The 19,770-nt window shown below is 36.8% G+C and overlaps 1 protein-coding gene across 2 annotated transcripts; it reads right to left on the bottom strand.

The window, feature by feature from the left end:
• Window positions 1-29: 29 nt before the first annotated feature.
• LOC146388584 (nuclear GTPase SLIP-GC-like) lies at window positions 30-19,168 on the bottom strand. Of its 2 annotated transcripts, XM_084925978.1 has the most exons (24): window positions 18,898-19,168; window positions 17,806-17,887; window positions 17,533-17,645; window positions 17,175-17,213; window positions 15,351-15,392; window positions 15,208-15,246; window positions 14,759-14,783; window positions 14,545-14,616; window positions 14,185-14,272; window positions 13,765-13,981; window positions 13,410-13,607; window positions 11,889-12,095; window positions 11,623-11,789; window positions 4,839-4,896; window positions 4,677-4,764; window positions 4,426-4,547; window positions 4,035-4,211; window positions 3,795-3,943; window positions 3,580-3,697; window positions 3,362-3,470; window positions 3,146-3,276; window positions 2,530-2,617; window positions 2,361-2,447; window positions 30-1,491 (listed from the first exon to the last, which is right to left on the bottom strand). In XM_084925978.1, the coding sequence occupies exons 2-23, from the start codon at window positions 17,870-17,872 to the stop codon at window positions 2,365-2,367; spliced, it is 2,397 nt and encodes a 798-aa protein (XP_084782104.1). In that variant the 5' UTR covers window positions 17,873-17,887; window positions 18,898-19,168; the 3' UTR covers window positions 30-1,491; window positions 2,361-2,364. The 2 variants fall into 2 exon arrangements, with proteins under 2 accessions (XP_084782104.1, XP_084782106.1); XM_084925980.1 differs by lacking the exon at window positions 15,351-15,392.
• Between the last annotated feature and the right edge of the window lie 602 nt (window positions 19,169-19,770).

The following is a 19,770-nucleotide window of genomic DNA, read 5'->3' as shown; positions in this document are numbered from 1 at the left end:
TGCTATAATAACTAAAGTAGAAGGACATATTTTTGCTGCTGCTTTATTACTTATGACAACCAAAGAAACCATTGTATTACAGTAAATTAATATTTATGTTAGAAATGTAAGTAAAATGGTATACATAAGACATGTGCTATAGAAGTTTAAGAATAAAACTGACAAATACATACAAAAAGAAATATTCAAATTTACTTAAATTGAATCCTTAAAACTGGAAAGAATCTGAATATCACAGTATCCCTGTGGTGTAAAGCACTAAAATTAAAAATCTGCAACATTGTAGTTGTACCGCTGTATAATTTTCTGTATAACTAGGGTCTACAAATAATGAACAAATACAACAAAATGGAGAAAATAGATATCAAAACATCTTTGCACAGAGTGCTGACCTTTTGGTTTAGACCCTCACAATTACAACCTTAAAAACCCTGGGAGGAATTCATGCTTAAAAATCTTCATCTATCCATTTTCTTCTGCTTATCCAATTCGGGGTTGCTGGAGCCTTTCCCAGTTGTCAAGCGAGAGGCAGAGTACACCCTGAATAGGTTGCTAAGGTTATTACACTCAACTAAAACTAAACTAAAAACTAAGACTAGATATGAATATTTTAGTTAAACAAAATAAAAACAATAAACAACAGAAATGATTAAATGACCTCATTTGAAATACAAATCAGAGGAAAAAGTTTTAGTTTCAGTATTTGTTAGTTTGGTAAAAATGTTATTACAATGTGCCTGACATGGTATTGACGGACATGTTTGAGACACTGGACATGTAACAAGACAAATGGGTCAACTGTTTTCAAAAAGTGAAACATTTCTATTGTTTCCACTGGTTTTCCTAAATTTTGTCTCTGATATTTCCACTAAATACAACAATAATAAAAAAAAAAATAAGTAAGGCAAGGCAAGTTTATTTATATAGCACAATTCAACAACAAGGTGATTCAAAGTGCTTTACGGAGACATTAAAAACAATAAAAAAGCATGTTTAAAATTGATTAAAAGAAAAAAAACAGTAGATAAAATCAGAATGTAACAGTAATAAAAACCAACTAAAACTAAACATTTTCAAACAATAAAAAATAAATTGAAATTGTAAGTCTTGAAACTAAACAGAAATGAAAAATAAAAATGAATGACAAAATACAAAACTAATAACACCAATTAACCTAACCCCCACGCATGTTTTTGGCCTGTGGGAAGAAGTTGGAGTACACAGAGAGCACCCACACAGACACAGGAAGAAAATGCAAAGTCCACACAGAAAGGCCTCAAACTGGATTCAAACCCAGGACCTTCTCTCAGTGAAGACTGAAAAATCTAATTTCACCAAATTCATTAAAAGTCAAACACAACATTCAAAGACAGCAAGCAACACAACAGAAATGTCTGTGGTGATATCCAGAGACCTCATGCTTTTGGTCAGTGTTCCCTCAGAGATGTTGAGTGGGTCATCAGGTTTCTGCTGTTACTGTGTGGAGCAAATCTGAAACATCCAGTAATAATAAGCACAAAGATTTTTAACACTCAGCTGCTCAGGCAAACAGTAAAATTGCCAGTGCTTACAGCTAGCTTTAAGATGTCTTGAAAGCTCCTCAGCCTAGAATAGAAAATCTTAATATCTGTTGCTTCTGTTACTGTTTGTGTAGAAAATCATTTTTGGAAACACTTTATTTTAACATGTTTGAGGTGACTCGGATGTAAAAAGGGTAAAATAACACAAATTATAAGTGGTGATATTATTCAAATACTTTGTCTGTGCTCAGCAATAATTAATTCAGCATGTTTACCTCAGCTGTCAGTCCGATAGGAGTCAATAAGTCACTTCTGTCCAAAGACTGTGGACAATATTCAGGGAAGTTTTTGAGCAAAACCTGAACTTTTATGTTGGTAGTGCTGCTGTTTTCACAACTGTTAGCAGTTGTTTAGCAGCTGCTAGTAAACTTCTTTTAAAGTAAATCTAACATTATGGTGTCATACTTTAACACTTAGTGAAAAAAACTCTCATCCAACGTAAGAATATAATCAAACATTTTATCAGAGAGAAATGAGGATTTTTAGGGCACCGATGCATAACATTACCTGGCACAATGTTAGATAAGAACCAGCTGGGTTTTTTTTTTTTAGCTGAGATGATGAAAATACAAGCGGACAGCTTAAGTGGCCATATGTAATTTAAAATGGCTATTTCGGATCTTTGAATTATGACAAAAGTTAATGTATATTTAGGTCCTTAGGATTGTCATCAGATTTCACCCCCTCTCTTTGAGAATTCACAGGAAGTATTAAAGTAATTTAGCACAAAATGGTTAATAATAATAATTCTGTGACATGAAACAACATTTAAATATTTACCTGGTTACTGTGATGTCATTTCTCCCTCTTGACTGCGCTTAACTTCATTGTAATGTTGCTGCACAGTTTCAAGATGCTCTGAAACATCTGAAAAACAAAAAATAAATAAAACATGCTTTGGCATTGTTCAACATACATGATTTACTTTCATAGCCTATATTTTCTTTACCTGGGAGACTCTCACTCAAAGCTGATGCCTTGAGTGAGTGTTTAATGGAGTGGTCCATGGTTTCCTCCAGTTCCTTACAGATGATCGTCTAATTAAACATCAGAGCTTTTATTACTTTTTCCAAAGTCAAATATTGAGGTTTAAAACAACTGAAACATCTAAATTAATGGGTAGATGTTTGTTTAGAGTGCTTGTGGCCAGTTTATACTTCAAACTTTTCAGTTCAACCCATCGTATCAGACTAAATCTTTGTAATGCTGAAAAATAAAAATATTAACAGCAGCCTCACTAATGTTCAGAGAGCAGGGGTGGGCAACTTCCAGGCTTCAAGGGCCGGTGTCATGTAGGTTTTGGATGTGTCCTTGATCCAACACAGCTGATTTAAATTGCTACATTACCTCCTCACCATGTCCTGAAGTTCTCCAGAGGCCTGGTAACGAACTAATCATTTGATTCAGCTGTGTTGACCCAGAGTGATATCTAAAACCTGCTGGACACCGGCCCTTGAGGCCTGGAGTTGCCTAGCCCTGGTTTAGAGAATGTTCAGACTGAGCCAAAGCACTCAAATACACAAAAAACACAACTTGGTCTCATTGTATGTTATAATTTGACAAACCATCAATTTATTCATCTTCTTCATCATGGTCTTTTTTGCTTCCTCATAAATGTTCCTATTTAAGGATACATGTGTCTCAATAGTCTTCCTCATTTTTTTCAGTGCATCATCTCCAGAAATTTTTCGTGCGTCTACAAGAAAAGAATAAACTTTGTCAAAACATTTTTTTATGTACAATTGTGATTTATTACAGTGACAAGCTGACAATCTTCTTACCTTCATAGCACTTTTTCATGTTTTTCTCAATTGTCTCTGTTAGACTGTTGTAGATGATTTTCTTCCCCTTTATGATTATTTTGTTGAGTTTTGCCTTAATTTTATCCTCCTTAAAAACATGAAACATGGATCAGTTAATAAACAGAATTAGTATTTGTAGAGGGACTAGGTCAATTCTGCTATAATGGACTGACAAACTGGATTGTTTCATGTCGTACCTCTGTCTGGAGAAATATCAGCTGCAGTTTGACATCTTGGTATTTTTGAATCAGCGATTTTGTGTCAAGTGAAAATCTACTGATGACTCCATTGAAAGATCCGCCTTTAACATCATTTCTGAAAAAATGTTTGATGATGGCAGTATTGACAAGTTTGCTTTAATCATTTTAAGTATAGTCTAATATGGTACAGTTTAAAATGTGTTTATTCTTACGGGAAGGTCTTTCTGAATTTTTCATCAATGCTGTCAGTCAAGCATGAAGCTAACATTGTGTTGAGATTTATGTGTTCCCCTTTTTTTGTTTGGTGGATGCCGTATTTCCAAACCACAGCCTGTAGTGTCTTGAAAAAACTAGGCTCTTGCTGAAACAAATTGGAAAACCATTTCTAAACAAATGCTCATATAAAGGTCAAAATCTGTTGCTATGATGTTAATTATAATTCAGATACGTACATCACGGTCCAAAAAAAATTTCAGTCTTTCTTCAGAGGTTTTGGAATTTTTAACGCCTTCTGTAAGACATTGTTCAAAATCCTTGATCGCTTCATCAACTGCTCTTTTGACTTGATCAAGTTCTTCTCTCATGTTTTTCTTGAGAACTTTACATACATCATCTGCTTTTCCAACACCCTGAAATTAAAAAAAGTATATTTATTTTCTATTAAAGCAGTAATAACATAAATACAACTCTCTATTTTCATTCATCATTTTGAAATTTTTTTCAGTCAGTTCCTGTCAAGAAATCTTGATAACTAAAATCTTGTTAGGTGTCAGAGTTATGGAAACATTTGAAGTTATCAATTTGTCATTAATATATTGTTCCACATAGATAACTTGATCTCACCGCTTTGCTGCACCTGGCACCTTCAATCAAAGACAGAATCCCATAAGCTCCATTCACATAGTTTATTGTCTCAGAGTGGCAGTCGTTGAGATTTTGCAGGAAGTCTTGAAGTTTGGGTATTTCTGTAAATAAAAGTAATTTAATCTAGTAACTTCTTCCTGGTTTACATAGAGGGTAAATAAAACAAGACATGCATTGAATAAGATTGTTTTCTTTTAATCACAAAATATTCTGACATGCTTACAACCTACCATTGTCATCTTCTTTTACACGTTTTCTTTTCAGGAACTCATCAGCACTCACTGTGAACACTTTGAAACCTTTATCGCTGAACTGCTCCTGAAATAATGTGTTTTAATTTTAATGAAGCTTTGCCTCGCCATTACAGAAAACTGAACATCTTTAAAACTCACACTCAGTTCCTGGAATTCGTTCATCACTTCTTCCTTGGCTTCCTTGTTGTTTAGAACTCTTAAATGGATAGAAAGGAAAACTGGACTCAACATATAGCTTAATCATACAGCAACACATCAAGAAAATAGCTGAGTGTTTGTCTTTCAAAGGATTTGCATGTGGAGTGCAAGATACCTTTACCACTTCAAAAAGATGTGTCAATAAGATCAGCATAATTAAAGGACTGACCACTTAAGGCCCCGCTTTTCTGCCTTCTTTTTATTTTCTGATGGATCTTGCTTTCTATTATTCCTGACCTTTTTTTTTTATTGTTTATGGTTTCATTCAATGGTAAATGGCCACATGCTTATACAGATTCTGCAGACCACAGTAGTTAAAGTAATAGTTCTGACTGCTAGTGAAAATAGTTTTATTTACAAATAACTGAATCACTGAACTAACACAATTCCTCAAAATGTTTGTACTCTCTGCTTATATTCCTTCATATTAAATAATTTTTAAATAACTTATTTTAACATTGCATTCAACAACAAACTTAAAGGGCCAAATTGCAATATATTTTTTCACGTATATATATAGGCTGCAAGGAGGGGGGGGGGGGGGGGGGTGACGTGGGCCGCAAGTGGCCCCTGGGAAATGAGTTTGAGACCCTGTTCTGAAGTATAAAAGGACAACGCTTTGTGATTTTCTAGAAAGTTATGTTTAGCTATGTGTATACCACGGGATATATTAAAAGTGGCACCTTTTTGTCAAACATGCTGAAAGTGGAAAATGAGAAACATGTCCCATGCTGTACTTGAACCCACAACCTTAGATAAACAGATATAAACTGTTTCGCATTCGTTTTGTATGGTAGTGCTAAATCACTACAGATGTAATGTACTTTTGTCCACTATGGTTTTCCGGCGCTGTTTCAAATCTGAGTCGCCGCACTTTTAAAACTTTCCACTTCCAGAGAAGAAATCAGATCTCAGAGCTCTGTGATCATTAACCACAGGTAAGAAAAAGGTTATCTGAAATAAGAGTAAACCTACAGAACAAATATGCAGCTGTGTTTTGAAGGGTTATCTGATTTATGACAGCTAGCGTCCATCATTTGGTTAACCCTTTAAGACCTACCATAGAACCAAGTCCGCCAGAGCTTATATTATATTTTTACATGGTGTGGTGCCATTTTTGGGAGCATTTCAAGTTGCTATACATCAATACAACAATTATAGCCCAGATTTTAATAATATGTATTCATTAAGTGCATAGTAATTACATAAATTGCAAAAAAGTGCAATAAACAACAAAAAAATTGAAAATCGTTTTTGCTTTTTTAACATATATTTCTAGTTAGAGAAATTTAAGAGGCTTATCCCTCAAAACTGTAAATACAAAAAAGTTGCACAAAATAGTTTCCTACCACAGGAAATTTATTTTGAGTGTCTTCATAGTTTTATTTTTGAAATACACCAATTTTTATACACTGCAGGAAAAACGAAAATAAATATTATACTGCAAATATGCAAAAAAGCAGCATATGCATCAAAATAAACTATTTCCAGCAGTGCAATATGAGTCCTAAGCATCCCAGAAACGACACAGAAAGTCATAAAGTCAAACATAACTTTTAAAAACACCAGTATAGGCCCTGAGGCCCTGATGGTAAAAAAGACTACATTTCCGCGAAAATGACGTCACTTCCGGTTTCGGGCAGGTAATGGCGGACATGCAAAAGTTCGCGCTGACGTCTATTCCGATGGAGGAAGTGTTATGAACAGCTGATCAGATCGTCAAAGCGTGTTTCTGGAATATTATGTTTTTGTTGCTGCAAGCGCTTTTTATGCAGTTTTTGCAAAGCTTTATGTGGAAGGAAACCGTGACCTAGGACAAGCTGATGGCATAAGATGTAAGTACAACTCCTCCGGTTTCATATGCAAAAAAAATTATTGCGCTAGCTCAAGTGGTTGCAGAGCTACCGGGATTTAAAAATAGTTACGCAAAACAGAGCGTGCCCGCTCCGACCGGCTCTAAAGGGTTAAACAGTTGTGTCAGTTGTGCTGAAGTGACGAGCTAAATGATGAATGAACGGGAGGTTTCAGTTATTCGTGTGTTGCTGTCATGTTGTAATGGTAAATAAGCTGGGTGGGTTTCTGACAGTGTTGTGTTCATATCTTACGAACATTAGAAACGCTCACTGACAGAAATAGAGCACAGACCTGCTATTTTCATTTCTTTAAATAAAAATTTCATTCAAACACTTTTTTCTATATCCAAGTGTTTTATATCTAACATTCACACTAAGATGAATACATCAGATGGTCGGTTGCGTCGTGTGTCTGTAGCCGGTGTATCAGAAAAACTTAGGAGAGTTTTCTCCAAGCATGACATCCCGGTGCATTTCAGACCCAGCAACACGCTCAGACAAAAAACTGGTTCACCCGAAAGACAAAACGCCAAAACACAGACTTAACAATGTGGTGTATGCTGTACAGTGCAGCGAGGAATGCCCAGACCTCTACATTGGAGAGACCAAACAGCCACTTCACAAGCGCATGGCACAACACAGAAGAGCCACCTCCACAGGACAAGACTCAGCAGTCCATCTGCATCTTAAGGATAAAGGACACTCTTTCGAGGATGCCAATGTTCACATTTTGGACAGAGAGGACAGATGGTTTGAAAGAGGAGTGAAAGAAGCCATCTATGTCCACTGTGAGCGACCATCTTTGAACAGAGGCGGTGGTTTACGACACCAACTCTCTGCCATCTATAATCCAGTTTTGAGATCCCTTCCCAGACGCCTTAACGCCCACTCACATCCTGGGCCATCTGACCTCAGGAATTCGCATGATAAGGTGGGGCCAGGTTTCACAATGAACACACCCGAAATTCTGGCTGATTGGGACCCACACCCAGTTTCACACCTTGGCTCAGGCGATTAGAGGATCATCAGGGGGTCCTTTTGTCCCTCTGTGGGGGGATACTCCCACTAGGTTTATATCTGGGACTCTCCACCATTTGACCTTAGAACTGAAGAAGCTTCTCGGATGAGAGGTGAAACGTCTTCAAGTAACTTAAAGAAGTCCAGACGCTTTTCTTTGCAAGCTCCTTTGACTACGATGACCTGGATGACTGAGAACCTTCACAGACATACGTCGTGTGTCTGGCGACACTCTTTATGGAGGACATTGAATGACATCTATCAATTCGGAACCACGATAACAGAATTCTGGCTGATTGGAGCTGGCTCGGACCTGGCTTATTGAAGAACAAGAAGTGGCTACAGCTGTTCAAAATCCCACAAGGCTGGCTGACATGATAGACGATGGGCAGGGCTGTGAGTACACAGACTGTGTTTATTGAACGCAATATGGATAAGATCTTGGAGAAGAAGATCAGCTGAACACGGAACACACACACACACACACGCGCATGTACACTGACACAGACCTACATTCACCCCCCACCCCCTCCAAACGCCTTGGAAGTGTCTTCTATGTTGTCAGATGTGATGATTCATGTGCTATGTGCTGAGGTGTTTTTTTTTCTGTGTCAAACTGATCTCCCTGTTGGAGCTCAGTCTGGGGGGAGTTCTTTTTTCTCCTCCCTAACCCCTAACCCCTTCCATTGTTATACCTCTCTGACCTGTCTTCCCCATGTGACGTAATGTATGTATGGTCGGAAGGGTAAGATGGCGCTGGCAAGGCTGGCAGCAACCCAATTTCCCTCGGGATGAATAAAGTATTATGTCAATAGAAAATTGTACTTAGTAGTCAGTATAAGCTTTTAATGATATAAGTTTACATGTGATAGAATACTGCATGATGACCTTTTTATTACTTAGAACTGATTGTTCTTTATAAAACTTGTTCTGATATTTTTATCTGAATCTTCCCACAGCGATAGTAAGATCAAGCAGTTCTGACCTCTTACCAGGAAAAAGAGCTGCTTCCCACATTCCACCACACACACACACACACAATCACATACGCACATGCTCACGTACCAACATTCCACTGAACAAATGTATTCATTATTGTATTACTTTTCTCGTGTATAAATAAAGACAAGTGCAAGAACAGAGCACTGATCACAGGGCCCCCACTCTCGTGTGAGCGCTCTGTGACCGCCCTTGCAAGTAAAATCTGCAGCGTGTGTGTGTCTCCACTCTCTGACTCTCAGCTGAAGAAGTGTCATTTAGAATAAATCTCTTGACATATTATCAATCAATCAAGAGCAAATCAGGGGTCAGCATCTTGCCCAAGGATACTTGCATGCAGACTTTCTTTACTGCCCTTCTAAATTATACTGTCTATACAGAGATGCTTCCTGGTGCAAAACACTGTCTTTGCATACACCTAAAAAACAACACAGGATTATCATGGTATTGTTACAACCCCCTCTGCTAGGGGACAGGGAGTGAAATAAAGGTTTTATTGCGAAATTCAAACAGAAAACCGACAGGGCCGCGTACTGCAGACCACTGGGCATATAACCAGCACAAAATTAACTAAACCTAAAACCTAAAGCTAACTAAGGCTAACCTCACGATCAGTAACACCACAAAAATCTAATCAAGCTAAGTTCAACCATAGTTAGGGGTTAACAAGCAGAGTTCAACACTATGAACAGTGTTTAGCGAGCAGGATATCATCTCAAATGTACTTCATGAAAGTAATTAATGCAGAAACACAGCCTCAAGGGTGGTAACACTATATAATATAATTTACAAATAAACAAGACAATCAAATAAAATCATAAAGTAATGTGAAAAATTAATGTTACCTACATTATCTAAGTACAAACTGGTGTTTATCCTTTGATAATGTAACACAAGCTTTGTCCCTACCAGGCCTTGAACCTGTTCTCTGACGGTTCTGTGTAAGCAATCTTTTTTTATTTCATTGGCTGTTGCTGCATTCACACTGAATGCATTACAGCCAATACGCAATGGCCCCCCACAGAAAGAGTAGCAGTTTACCCACTAAACCTCTCAGTGAGACAAATGACAAGCTAACAAACTGTAGATGAGCCTTGTGATGAGTATTACCTCATAGGTGGGGCCCAGACTATGGTGAGACACAGACAAACCAGTACACAAATTATATTCAAATGAGGGATGCTGTAATAGATTGAATTGTTGCCCCCCCAGTGGTAAAATACTGAAGTGCCTGTTACAGGGCTAGTTCTTGGTTGGCCAACATATAACAAAAAAGGTAGCTTGTACAACGCTAAGAAAAACAAGTTTTTTGGGAGTTGCTATGCCCTGCTGTTCAATAAAGCACGTATCCACGTTCTTCTGTCCTGATCCTTCCAAAGAGTCTAACCCAGAATATCACAGATGCGTGATGTGAAAAACTGGCCCCTTTTCTCTCTGTCTTGAGTGTGAGAATAGCGCTTTGTACAGCTCTCACAAAATGGCTTATGAACTGGGAAGTGAACGTGATATCGATGTGTTTTAAAAACTGTGGGGATCCCAAGAAGTTGTTCTACACATGTGTGGATTTTTGTTTGTGTAGAGCTTAAATTTAAGGTCACAAGTGCGAGTTAAAAAATGTTCTGTAAAAACTTTGCTCCAAAAGTGGTTGGTAAAATTAAACAGGGAGTGAATTTCCGGGTACTGTTTATAAGGCTGGGGAAACCTGCAGTAAGCTTTCGTCACGACGAAACATTTCTCCCACTGAAAACACTATGTCCAGTTGAACAGAATCAACTTTTGGGGATTAACTTACTTGGATGATTGAGCATGTATCTAGATGTTAAAGAAAAAAAATTCTCCCGAGGATTTGTGTGCCTCACACTAGCCTCATGCTAACTCTCCAATACACATGAATGGGGAGGGATTTGAGAGACAGAAAAACTGTAGAAATGAAGTGAAATAAATATCTTAGTTTTGCAGACAGTTGCTCTGGTCAATTTGGTGTAACAGTAGGGTCTAAGTCAAACGGTGTGGGAGAAATATGGCCTAAAAGAAGGAAAGTGATTCAAAGTCAATGTGACCCTATCAGCAGAAAAGAGGAATATTTCAGAAAGTGTATAAAATTGTAAAAATCTGAATGGAAGCACGCAGCTCACGGACAAGCGACAAACGGTGTGAGACTAGTTAGCGGCTAAAGACATAGATTAATAATAAACAAAAATGGCTGCTGCTTTACAACGATCCAATGAAAATACAAATAAGCAAAATGGCCGCTGACATTAACATCCATGGCACAATTTATTCTTTAACATGCAATTGGAACACCTTAAGTCTTTTCAAAAAATTTAAAAAATCCCTGCCCTTGAAATAATAACAAAGGAATAACTAGAGAACACATTTCGTAAAGAAAACTCAAGTGTGAATGCGGATAGCTGAATTGTTTGAGATGAAATGTTATAACTTCTGAATCTTTGGTTGGAAAAATATCCATTGAGCTGAAATACACCGAACCATTCATCTGAAAGTGCAGAATAAGTTCACAAAGTCTAAATTTTCTTTTGTCATTAATCAGCTTATTCTGTTCAGCTACTTTCAAACTCTGAAACTACTTCTGTGTGAACTTCTGCTCTCATGTGAATGAGTTGGTGTATTCAGTGTACACACTGGTGTACAAGACTAAGTAATTATAAAAATTCAACTCAAACCATTCAGCTGTCAGCGTTCACACTGAATTTTCTTCAAGAAATGCATTCTCTAGTAAACTGGTACTATCTTAGTCTTGATAATAGTATGTGTCTTTAATATGATTTTTGATATCAGTTATTGAGTACTTTTGCCAACACATCCAGCACTGTGTGGTTTGGTAATTCACTTACCGATCATCTGCAGGATCAGACTTGGTGCAGATAAAGTGGATTTGCTGACATTGACCACCATTTCCAATAAGGCCATGTGCACTTTTTAGGATCTCCCAGGCTTCAATTTCTGATGCTGCTCGAGTAATTTCAGCCACAATCCACACAGTAGAACAATCTACAACAATCTGAAAGAGAATCATAGAATGTCAATTTTAAATAATTACACAAAACAATGTTCAGACAACACAGGACAAAACAAGATGCAGTGGATGTGAATAAAATACCTGTTTCCACATTTCGTTCCTGCTCTTGTTATGATCACCATTTCCAGGAAGGTCCACAAGTGTGACATGCTGGAGGAGCTCAATGTGTGGCACCCTGACAGTCACACTTTTCACTAGTGGCCAAAACCACTGCTGTGCTTTATATCCATCTTCCTGCTTTGGTCCACCCTTTGTGTATATACGAAGTTTTTGAGATAGCTCTTGGGCCTGCAATAAATGAAATATATACGATAATGCAAAACATGTAACCTGTACAATCACTGAACGTGTCTTACAAATTGGATTAAAGAAGTAGTGCAATGTAAAATATGACTGAAGAGCAACGATAACGTGTAGTGAGTATTGTAGCTTTTAGTGATACTATACCTGAATACGTACCTATACCTAACTGAATTTCCCAGAGGAACCAACCCGTGGAATTAATAAAGTTCTATCTATCTTTACAATCTTGCTAAAACTTACAATTACAGTAAATTAGGAGCAGAAAACCCAAAATACAGCACAGGCTAATGTAAGTATGTACAACCATATGTACACTCTTGACCTCAGGAGCTACTACTGACATCTTTAGGATGAAAAACTTTTTGAAAGCTTTTCTCATACCATCTATCCATAACATGATTTTTTGTTTGTTTCAAATCCTCTAAATCCATTTCAGTGGAACTCAAATTTGTTTGTTTTTTTTCTCCTTTTTAAAGCTATTCCTTGATGAACTTGCTGAGTTGCACAGCGACTATCACTCATTCTGTTAAAAAACTAAAAAACAAAAAGAATTAGAACCTGCCCTGGTACGTTTGGTTGTCATTTTATGGATTTGGAGGTGTGATAAATAAAAATGTTTTCAGTTACAAATCCACTAAACTTGCAGTTAAATTAGTCCAATTTCTATAGAGTAGGCTGACAGTAAATTATGTCACTCTTCGCAAACTGAAAACATAAATACTTTCTCAAAGAATGCATTATTTAGAGTTTCTGAGCTTACTGTGTCACATTCCAAAGATTTCTTCATGGAGTTTAAAAATTCTGGAATATGTCTGAAATGCTTTTCTTCAATGAGGTTTTTGTTTTTCCACTCTCTGAGTGCTCAGATAAAGTAGAAAAGGTCTATATAAGAATCAGTCTTCCCTATTTAAGTAGGATGGCAGGACCTGACAAGGGAGCTCAGTGTGCTGAGCTGCAGGAGGCAGCTGGAAAACATTGTAAATAAACATTCACGTTTTTGTTTGTGTCTTTGGTCCTTTGATCACATCTAGTTTTCAAACTGGTCAAAAGCAGCACTGAGGTTTGATAAGGCAAGAACAGATTTGTTTTGTGATTTTGGTCTGTAGCACTTATCAAAGATGCATTATATTCTACTCTGCTTCTATTTTTTTTTTCTTTCTTCATTTTTTTAATAACAGTTAAAGCCCAATTTGCATAGAGTAGGCCGTCTATAAATTATATCAATTTCAGACTTTGCAAACAAATTTCACTCAGTAAAACAAGAAACATTCTAAGTAATAGAATAGCATTTGACCTTACTGTGTCACAATTCAAAGATTTCCTCTTGGACGCTAGAAATTCTGGAATATTTTTGAAATACTTTGGTTCTATAAGGTTTTCAGGGGATTTGTCTTTCCATTCATCTCCATACAGGGCTGACAGCTTTTTAACCATGTCCCGATAGTCATCGTCACCTTTCTTGTAAGTTTTCAGTGACCATAATTCATCATGCCACTCCTAAAACAAGATAAAAACAAAAACAATCTTTGGGTTTTCTTAAATGTCATGCAGACTAACTAGAAATTATAATTATTATAATTATGTATTATATAATTATTATATACATACTTATATATACATATACTGTAAAAAATAAACATTCATTTTATTGTACCTCTTTTTTAATGAACTCAATTTCCGCTTCATACTTTAAGCTACGTGTGTTAGCCTCCACTTTAATCACGACTGAGGTGCATGCGCTGATACTTCCAGTGGGCAAAAGATTCTTCTCATCAATGATGGCATTGATTAACGAGCTCTTTCCAGCCCCAGTTCTTCCAAAGACACCAACCAGCTCTCTCTTGTTAATCTCTAAATCACTGATTTTATTCCTATGGAACAAGAGTTTAAATGTGAGTTAATTTATTCAACAATGAAATGTATCGCAAAATTAGAAAGCCATCTCTTTGTGAACACCTTGTGTGTATGATTTCCGTTCATCAGAATGGTCTTACAAAAGAGATCTGGATCTCATATAAATAAAGCTTCATTATACCTTAAGTAAAAGGTCTTACTTAAATGTTTATATACCCACTTTATAAAAGCACCAAGTTCTTCTTTGTCGTTTATATGGTCCTGGATTTGTTTCATTATGCCTTTCACTTCAGACAATATTCTGGTGTCTGTCAAAGTGAAAGTAAAGAAGTGTTTAGCAGGAATTATGAACCATTATAAACACACAATGTGATACACTGATATCCAAAAAGGGTAATGTATCAGGTTCTTATGGACCACTTACCAAGTACTTATGGCACAAGTTGATTGTTCAATGTTTGATTTGAAATAAGAAAAATTTAATATAATACCTCAGATACCAGCAACCTGATGATAAAGTTTTTCTTGCTATACAAGAAAAATTTCATTGGATATGTTGTTTAGAAACAAATAAAAATACCTGAGTCACAACGTCTTTTAGCTGCTGGGAAACATTTGAGGGACTCAGCCTGAAGATCCGACTTTCGCTTTCCTAAGCCACAAAAAAATATCTGTTTGTTGGCTGGGTCTCTCTCGATATCCAAACTTGAGCTCAATGGAATCATTTAGTCAAAATAAAAATATTTCTGCTTTGAAAGATGAATATCAGATGTAATAGATAGTATATATCTTACCTTTGGAACTTGTGGATGGCAAAACCTGAGGATGAATATCAGCTATACAGATCACTATTTGCATTGGCATTGTTCGTTAACAACATTTAAAGGACACTAACATACAAGTTTTACAATCAACAAACGTAAATGCAGTGATTTTTTTTTTATTAGCCAGCAGACTGATGAAAAATAAATTATAATAACCTTCTTCTTAGTAAACATTGGTGATACTATGAGACAATTCTTTCGCATAATTAAGTCCCAGTCACAAAGAGCTATAGAGACGGTTGGCAAACCTCATAGCTAGGGCAAAATGTATATTCCCCAACCCCCTATGAATTAAGTTTTTAGATTCAGTCATTTATTGGCTTCTGTAGAGAGTGGTCGGTCTCTATAAACCAGAGAATGGAGCTTTACTTTGTCTCAGGCAGTTGGCCCAAATGTCTGAAGTTCAGTATAATCCTTACCTGAACCACATCAGCTGCTTCTTCATGCTCCTGTTCAAGCTGCAGATAAAAAGTGCAAAGCAGTGTTTAATATTAAGCTCTTAAACATGTATTTGTCATATGGACATTAAATCTGAAGGGGAAAAAAACTGTTTTTAACTTACTTTGAAAAAAACAATTGGTTCCTGATTTGAGTTTTGTTCTTCCTATCACAATCAAAACAATTAAAATCTACATTAGTTAAGAATTAATACAATTAAATATAATTACTGCCAGTGAAACACTGTCACCAGTGGGTCACTTGGTGTTTGCTTTCTGCATTAGAGTATGACTTCTTGTTCCAACACACAGTGGTGTTTTTGTGTAGTTTATCTGGGTAGACAATTTAATTAAAAACTTATAACGTATTTCAAGGTGTAATCTTCAACCATTCACTCAGGAACACAGAATTGGAGACTCGACTTCACACCCTTAAACATCCCGTAGCTAGCCAGGCCCCTTTAGCCGGCACAGCCGAAGGTAGTGTAGGCCCCATTGGCTTCCTCTGGCAGATTGTCCCGAGCAGTCGGGGAAATAAGATGACTGGGTGACAATAGGGCTGCCACGATTAGTCGACTAGTCACGATTACGTCGACTATCAAAATTGTTGACGACTGATTTAATAGTCGACGCGTCGTTTGAAGCTTTGTAAGATCCCAAAAGACTCAGGAATGAGTAGTAGGATTTAAGAGTGTAATAACGGACTGAAACAGAAGATGGCAGCACTGCATGTACAAGGATGCCAGCTGCCGTTAAACCCCGAAGAAGAAGTAGCTGTGTCCCAGAATTCATAGCGTGGCCCAGCTCAGTTTCCAACAATGGCGGCAGCTAGTTAGTGTTAACATTACTCTTATTATTCTTTCTGGGTCACAAAATAAACGTTTAACATGTTTTCAGGCAAGAATGTAACTGTGTAAACTTCAAATATCTGCTCAGTTTATCAAGACACCACATATTTTCAAAGGCGCTCCGACGTTTTCGTAGGCGTCTGTTACCCACTAGCTCGATAGCGAGCCGGGGGCAAGGCTCACTTGAGCCCGTGAGAACACCGGACTCCCGGCAAATCGTTTTCAAACCCACCACCGTCTTTCGCTACTCAGGTTAAACATGATATATAAGTCATTTAGATAACTTAAAAATGTTATTGTTTGGCCTTTTTTAGTATTTTATTTGTTCCTGAGTAAATCGGTTTGGCTGAGATTAAAGTTATAGTTTTTACACAGCTGAATAAACGTCAAGCAGACAGCTGATTATCAGAAGTGTGAGATGCTCGAGAATATACTCCAGTGTCCTGTTATATTTTAGATAGCAAGGAGTTTATTAAACTTCACCGAAACAATCTGCAAATTTCATTAAAATTTAACAAACTATCATCTTGTCTTTATTTTTAGTTAGCACATACCTTAAACACTTAAAGCTGTAAGCTAATGATAGTTATATAAGAGCAGATGCTGCTGGTGCAATAAGCTGTATGTTTTATGTCCAATGGATGCATGATCTGATTAGTCGACTAATCGCAAAAATAATCGGTGACTAGTCGACTATCAAAATAATCGTTTGTGGCAGCCCTAGGTGACAATGAGGAGGAAGCCCCTGGTACACCACCAACCCATTCATGTGTCTAATTGTTTTTCCCTACTTGGCGACACACCCACAGGGGATCAAACTCTGGTAATTGGTGATTCTGTTCTGAGACATGTAAAGGCTAGAGACATCAGTCAAGATGGCCTGAACAGGCGACAGTGAGGGAAATTTAAAACTGCTGGCTAAGGGTAAACATAAATTCAGTAAAATTGTAATTTACGTTGGCAATACTGACATCCGGTTATGTCAATCGAAGGTCACTAAAATTAATATTCAATCGGTATGTAACCCTAGAGGCAACAGAATGAAACTCTATTTTGTCTCAGGTAGTTGGCCCAATGTCTGAAATTCATTATAATCCTTACCTGAACCAAACCAGCTGCTTCTGCATGCTCCTGTTTACCCTGCAGATAAAAAGTGCAAAGCCAAATAAAATACTGAGCACTTAAACATGTATTAAAAATTGTATTTCTCGTATAGATACTAAATCTCAAGGAAACAAAATAGTTTGTAACTTAATTGAAAAGAAGTGACTATTTCTTGATTTGTGTTTATTTCTTTCTAGCACCACCAAAACATTGTAAATCCATATTAGTGAAGAATTAAAAAAAATTATGCTACATGTTGTTACTGCCAGTACATTTTTTTAATATCAAGATAGTTCTAACAAAAATTAAACCTCTGTACACTAAAATAACAATGATTGTCAAAGAAATCAATTACCTTTAACAGCTTGAGGTTATTCTTGAATATCACTCTTGGTCCAGCTTTTGGGATCAAAATATCAATTTCTCGATCATCTAGATAATACAGACTTTCCGCATTGATTTGTTCATCTGTAATTAAAAGTAAAATTGAAGAGATAAAGATTATTCTCAACTTGCTTCAGAAATTCTTGCTAATGAGTGAAAAAGCAATCCGCACAGTTCTATAAGCTGTTTTACAGTTAACAGATCAAATCATAATCAATATCTGTCAATCAGATCAATACTTTACCTTCAAATTTCCCCACCCAATCACTTAGGCCCCATTCAAGCAGTGTGTTTCTTACGAAATCATCCATGACCAAGAAATGAAACTGAAATATAAAATGCAATATTTAACCAGACAGCACTGCTTTAAAGATTAGACATTGTGATCAACTTTAATCCTTTAATGCATACAGAATACAATAGAACTTTATTTGTATAGCACATTTAAAACCAGCGGTACACCAAAGTGTTTTACAGTAATACAATAATTTAAAGAAAGGAAACTAACAGGGAATAAATACACCAACAGGCAGAGAGCACTAATTAGCCGCAGCGCAGTGAAAATATGTAAAAGAAAATACAAACACAACTCGACTAGGAGATTATTCAGCAATAAAATAAAAATAAAATCATTAAAACTACATAAAAGAACATTTGCAGGATACAAATACTAACTAGGGAAGGCTAAATTGAATAAAAAGGTTTTCAACCGCGATTTAAAAGATTGAACTGATTCAGACTCACGAATAGCAATATAGGAAGATTATTTCAGAGTTTGGGTGCAGCTATGGCAAAAGCACGATCCCCTCTGGTCTTCAACCGTGCCCTAGGTTGCACTAAGAGCAACAGGCCCATCTACTAGGAGTGTACAAGCTGCGAAGTTCAACAAGATAGCTGGGAGCAATGTTATTTATAATTTTAAAGGTAACCAATAGTCCTTTAAAATCAATACGGTATTTCATGGGAAGCCAATGCAGGTCAGCGAGGATAGGGGGTGATAGAATCAAACCTGCCAGTTCCAGTTAAGAGGCGTGCCGCCGCATTTTTAACAAGCCGAAGTCTGCGGAGAAGGGGATTGGAGGCCAAAATAGAGGGAGTTACAGTAGTCTAATCTAGATGCAATAAAGGCATGGATAAGTTTCTCAAGGTCCTTACTGGGTATATAAGGCTTGGCCTTGGCAATTTGGCGTAATTGGTAAAAGCTAGATTTAACTACAGTGGAGACTTTGTTTGTTTGTCAAGTTTAAAAGAACTGTCCAAGTGCGCCATCGTCGCACTCTCATATATAATCAGAGACACTGATATTAAATTCAGATTAAAAGTTTAAACTGCTCACCTTTTGTTAGAAGTAATGCTGGAAAAGGCTGGTGAAGAAAGCAGTGAGACACAAACAGGAAACAGGCGGAAAAATAAAAATCGAGCAAAAAGCAAAGTCCACAAATGGATACGGTTAAAATCAAACTGGAACTTTGTGGCTCAGACTGCACTATTGCAACTGCAATATAATAGAAATGTACATATACATATAATAGAAAGGTAAATAAAACATGAATAAAGCGGGAGCAGGAAAAGCAGAACGGAGAACCGAGAAAGGCAGGAAGAGGAGGTGTTTGTGCAGCGCAGATGGGAGTGGGTGGCAGACGGGTAACCTGCCTCAGAGGAAGTGGGGTTTTTTTTTTGTTTGTTTGTTTGTTTAAAATCAATCAAAGGGATTAAAGTTAAAAAATATTATAGTTTAAAAACGCAGTTTCATCTATACTTAAAATACACTGGAAAAAAAAACATTAAAAAAGGGAGAAAAATACTTTCAGCTGTTCCCTTTTTCACAAGAGCTCATCACAACAGACATGTTAAGAATTTGTGCTGCTAACCAGAATCAAATCAGGGATCTTTCACTTCTTAGGCAAACAGAAAAATAACTATATTATGGAGCCACTAACATTATTAAGTTGCCAAACTACATTAAGGTTCTTAGATTAAAAATATCACCATAGGTTTTATTATCTGCTGCCACATTGTACTGATAATAAAGGCGTGAAACAATGTTGGGTGATGAAGACTTTTTAAAAAAAAGTTCTTTATTATTACTATTCGTTTCATTTCAGTGTTATTTATAGATCACCAAATTGCAACAACAACAGCCTCGAGGCTCCTTATATTGCAAGGTGGCCCTACAATAATACATACAGAGAAAAACCCAACAATCATA

Source organism: Perissodus microlepis, chromosome 4 (assembly GCF_051167445.1).
Source record: "Perissodus microlepis isolate ML-2025 ecotype Zambia chromosome 4, ASM5116744v1, whole genome shotgun sequence".
In the NCBI taxonomy this organism is placed as follows: Eukaryota; Metazoa; Chordata; class Actinopteri; order Cichliformes; family Cichlidae; genus Perissodus; species Perissodus microlepis.
Note: the sequence above shows the minus strand (reverse complement) of the source record. Positions and strands in the feature narration are given on the sequence as shown.

What these genes read in the sequence shown, in the direction of transcription:
- LOC146388584 (XM_084925978.1), bottom strand. Translation starts at nt 17,872, where the DNA reads ATGGATGATTTCGTAAGAAACACACTGCTTGAATGGGGCCTAAGTGAT. An exon ending in AACCAATTGTTTTTTTCAAA is followed by an intron (nt 15,247 to 15,350) that starts GTAAGTTAAAAA and finishes TTTTATCTGCAG; the next exon opens with CTTGAACAGGAGCATGAAGA. An exon ending in TAAAAGACGTTGTGACTCAG is followed by an intron (nt 14,273 to 14,544) that starts GTATTTTTATTT and finishes TCACTTTGACAG; the next exon opens with ACACCAGAATATTGTCTGAA.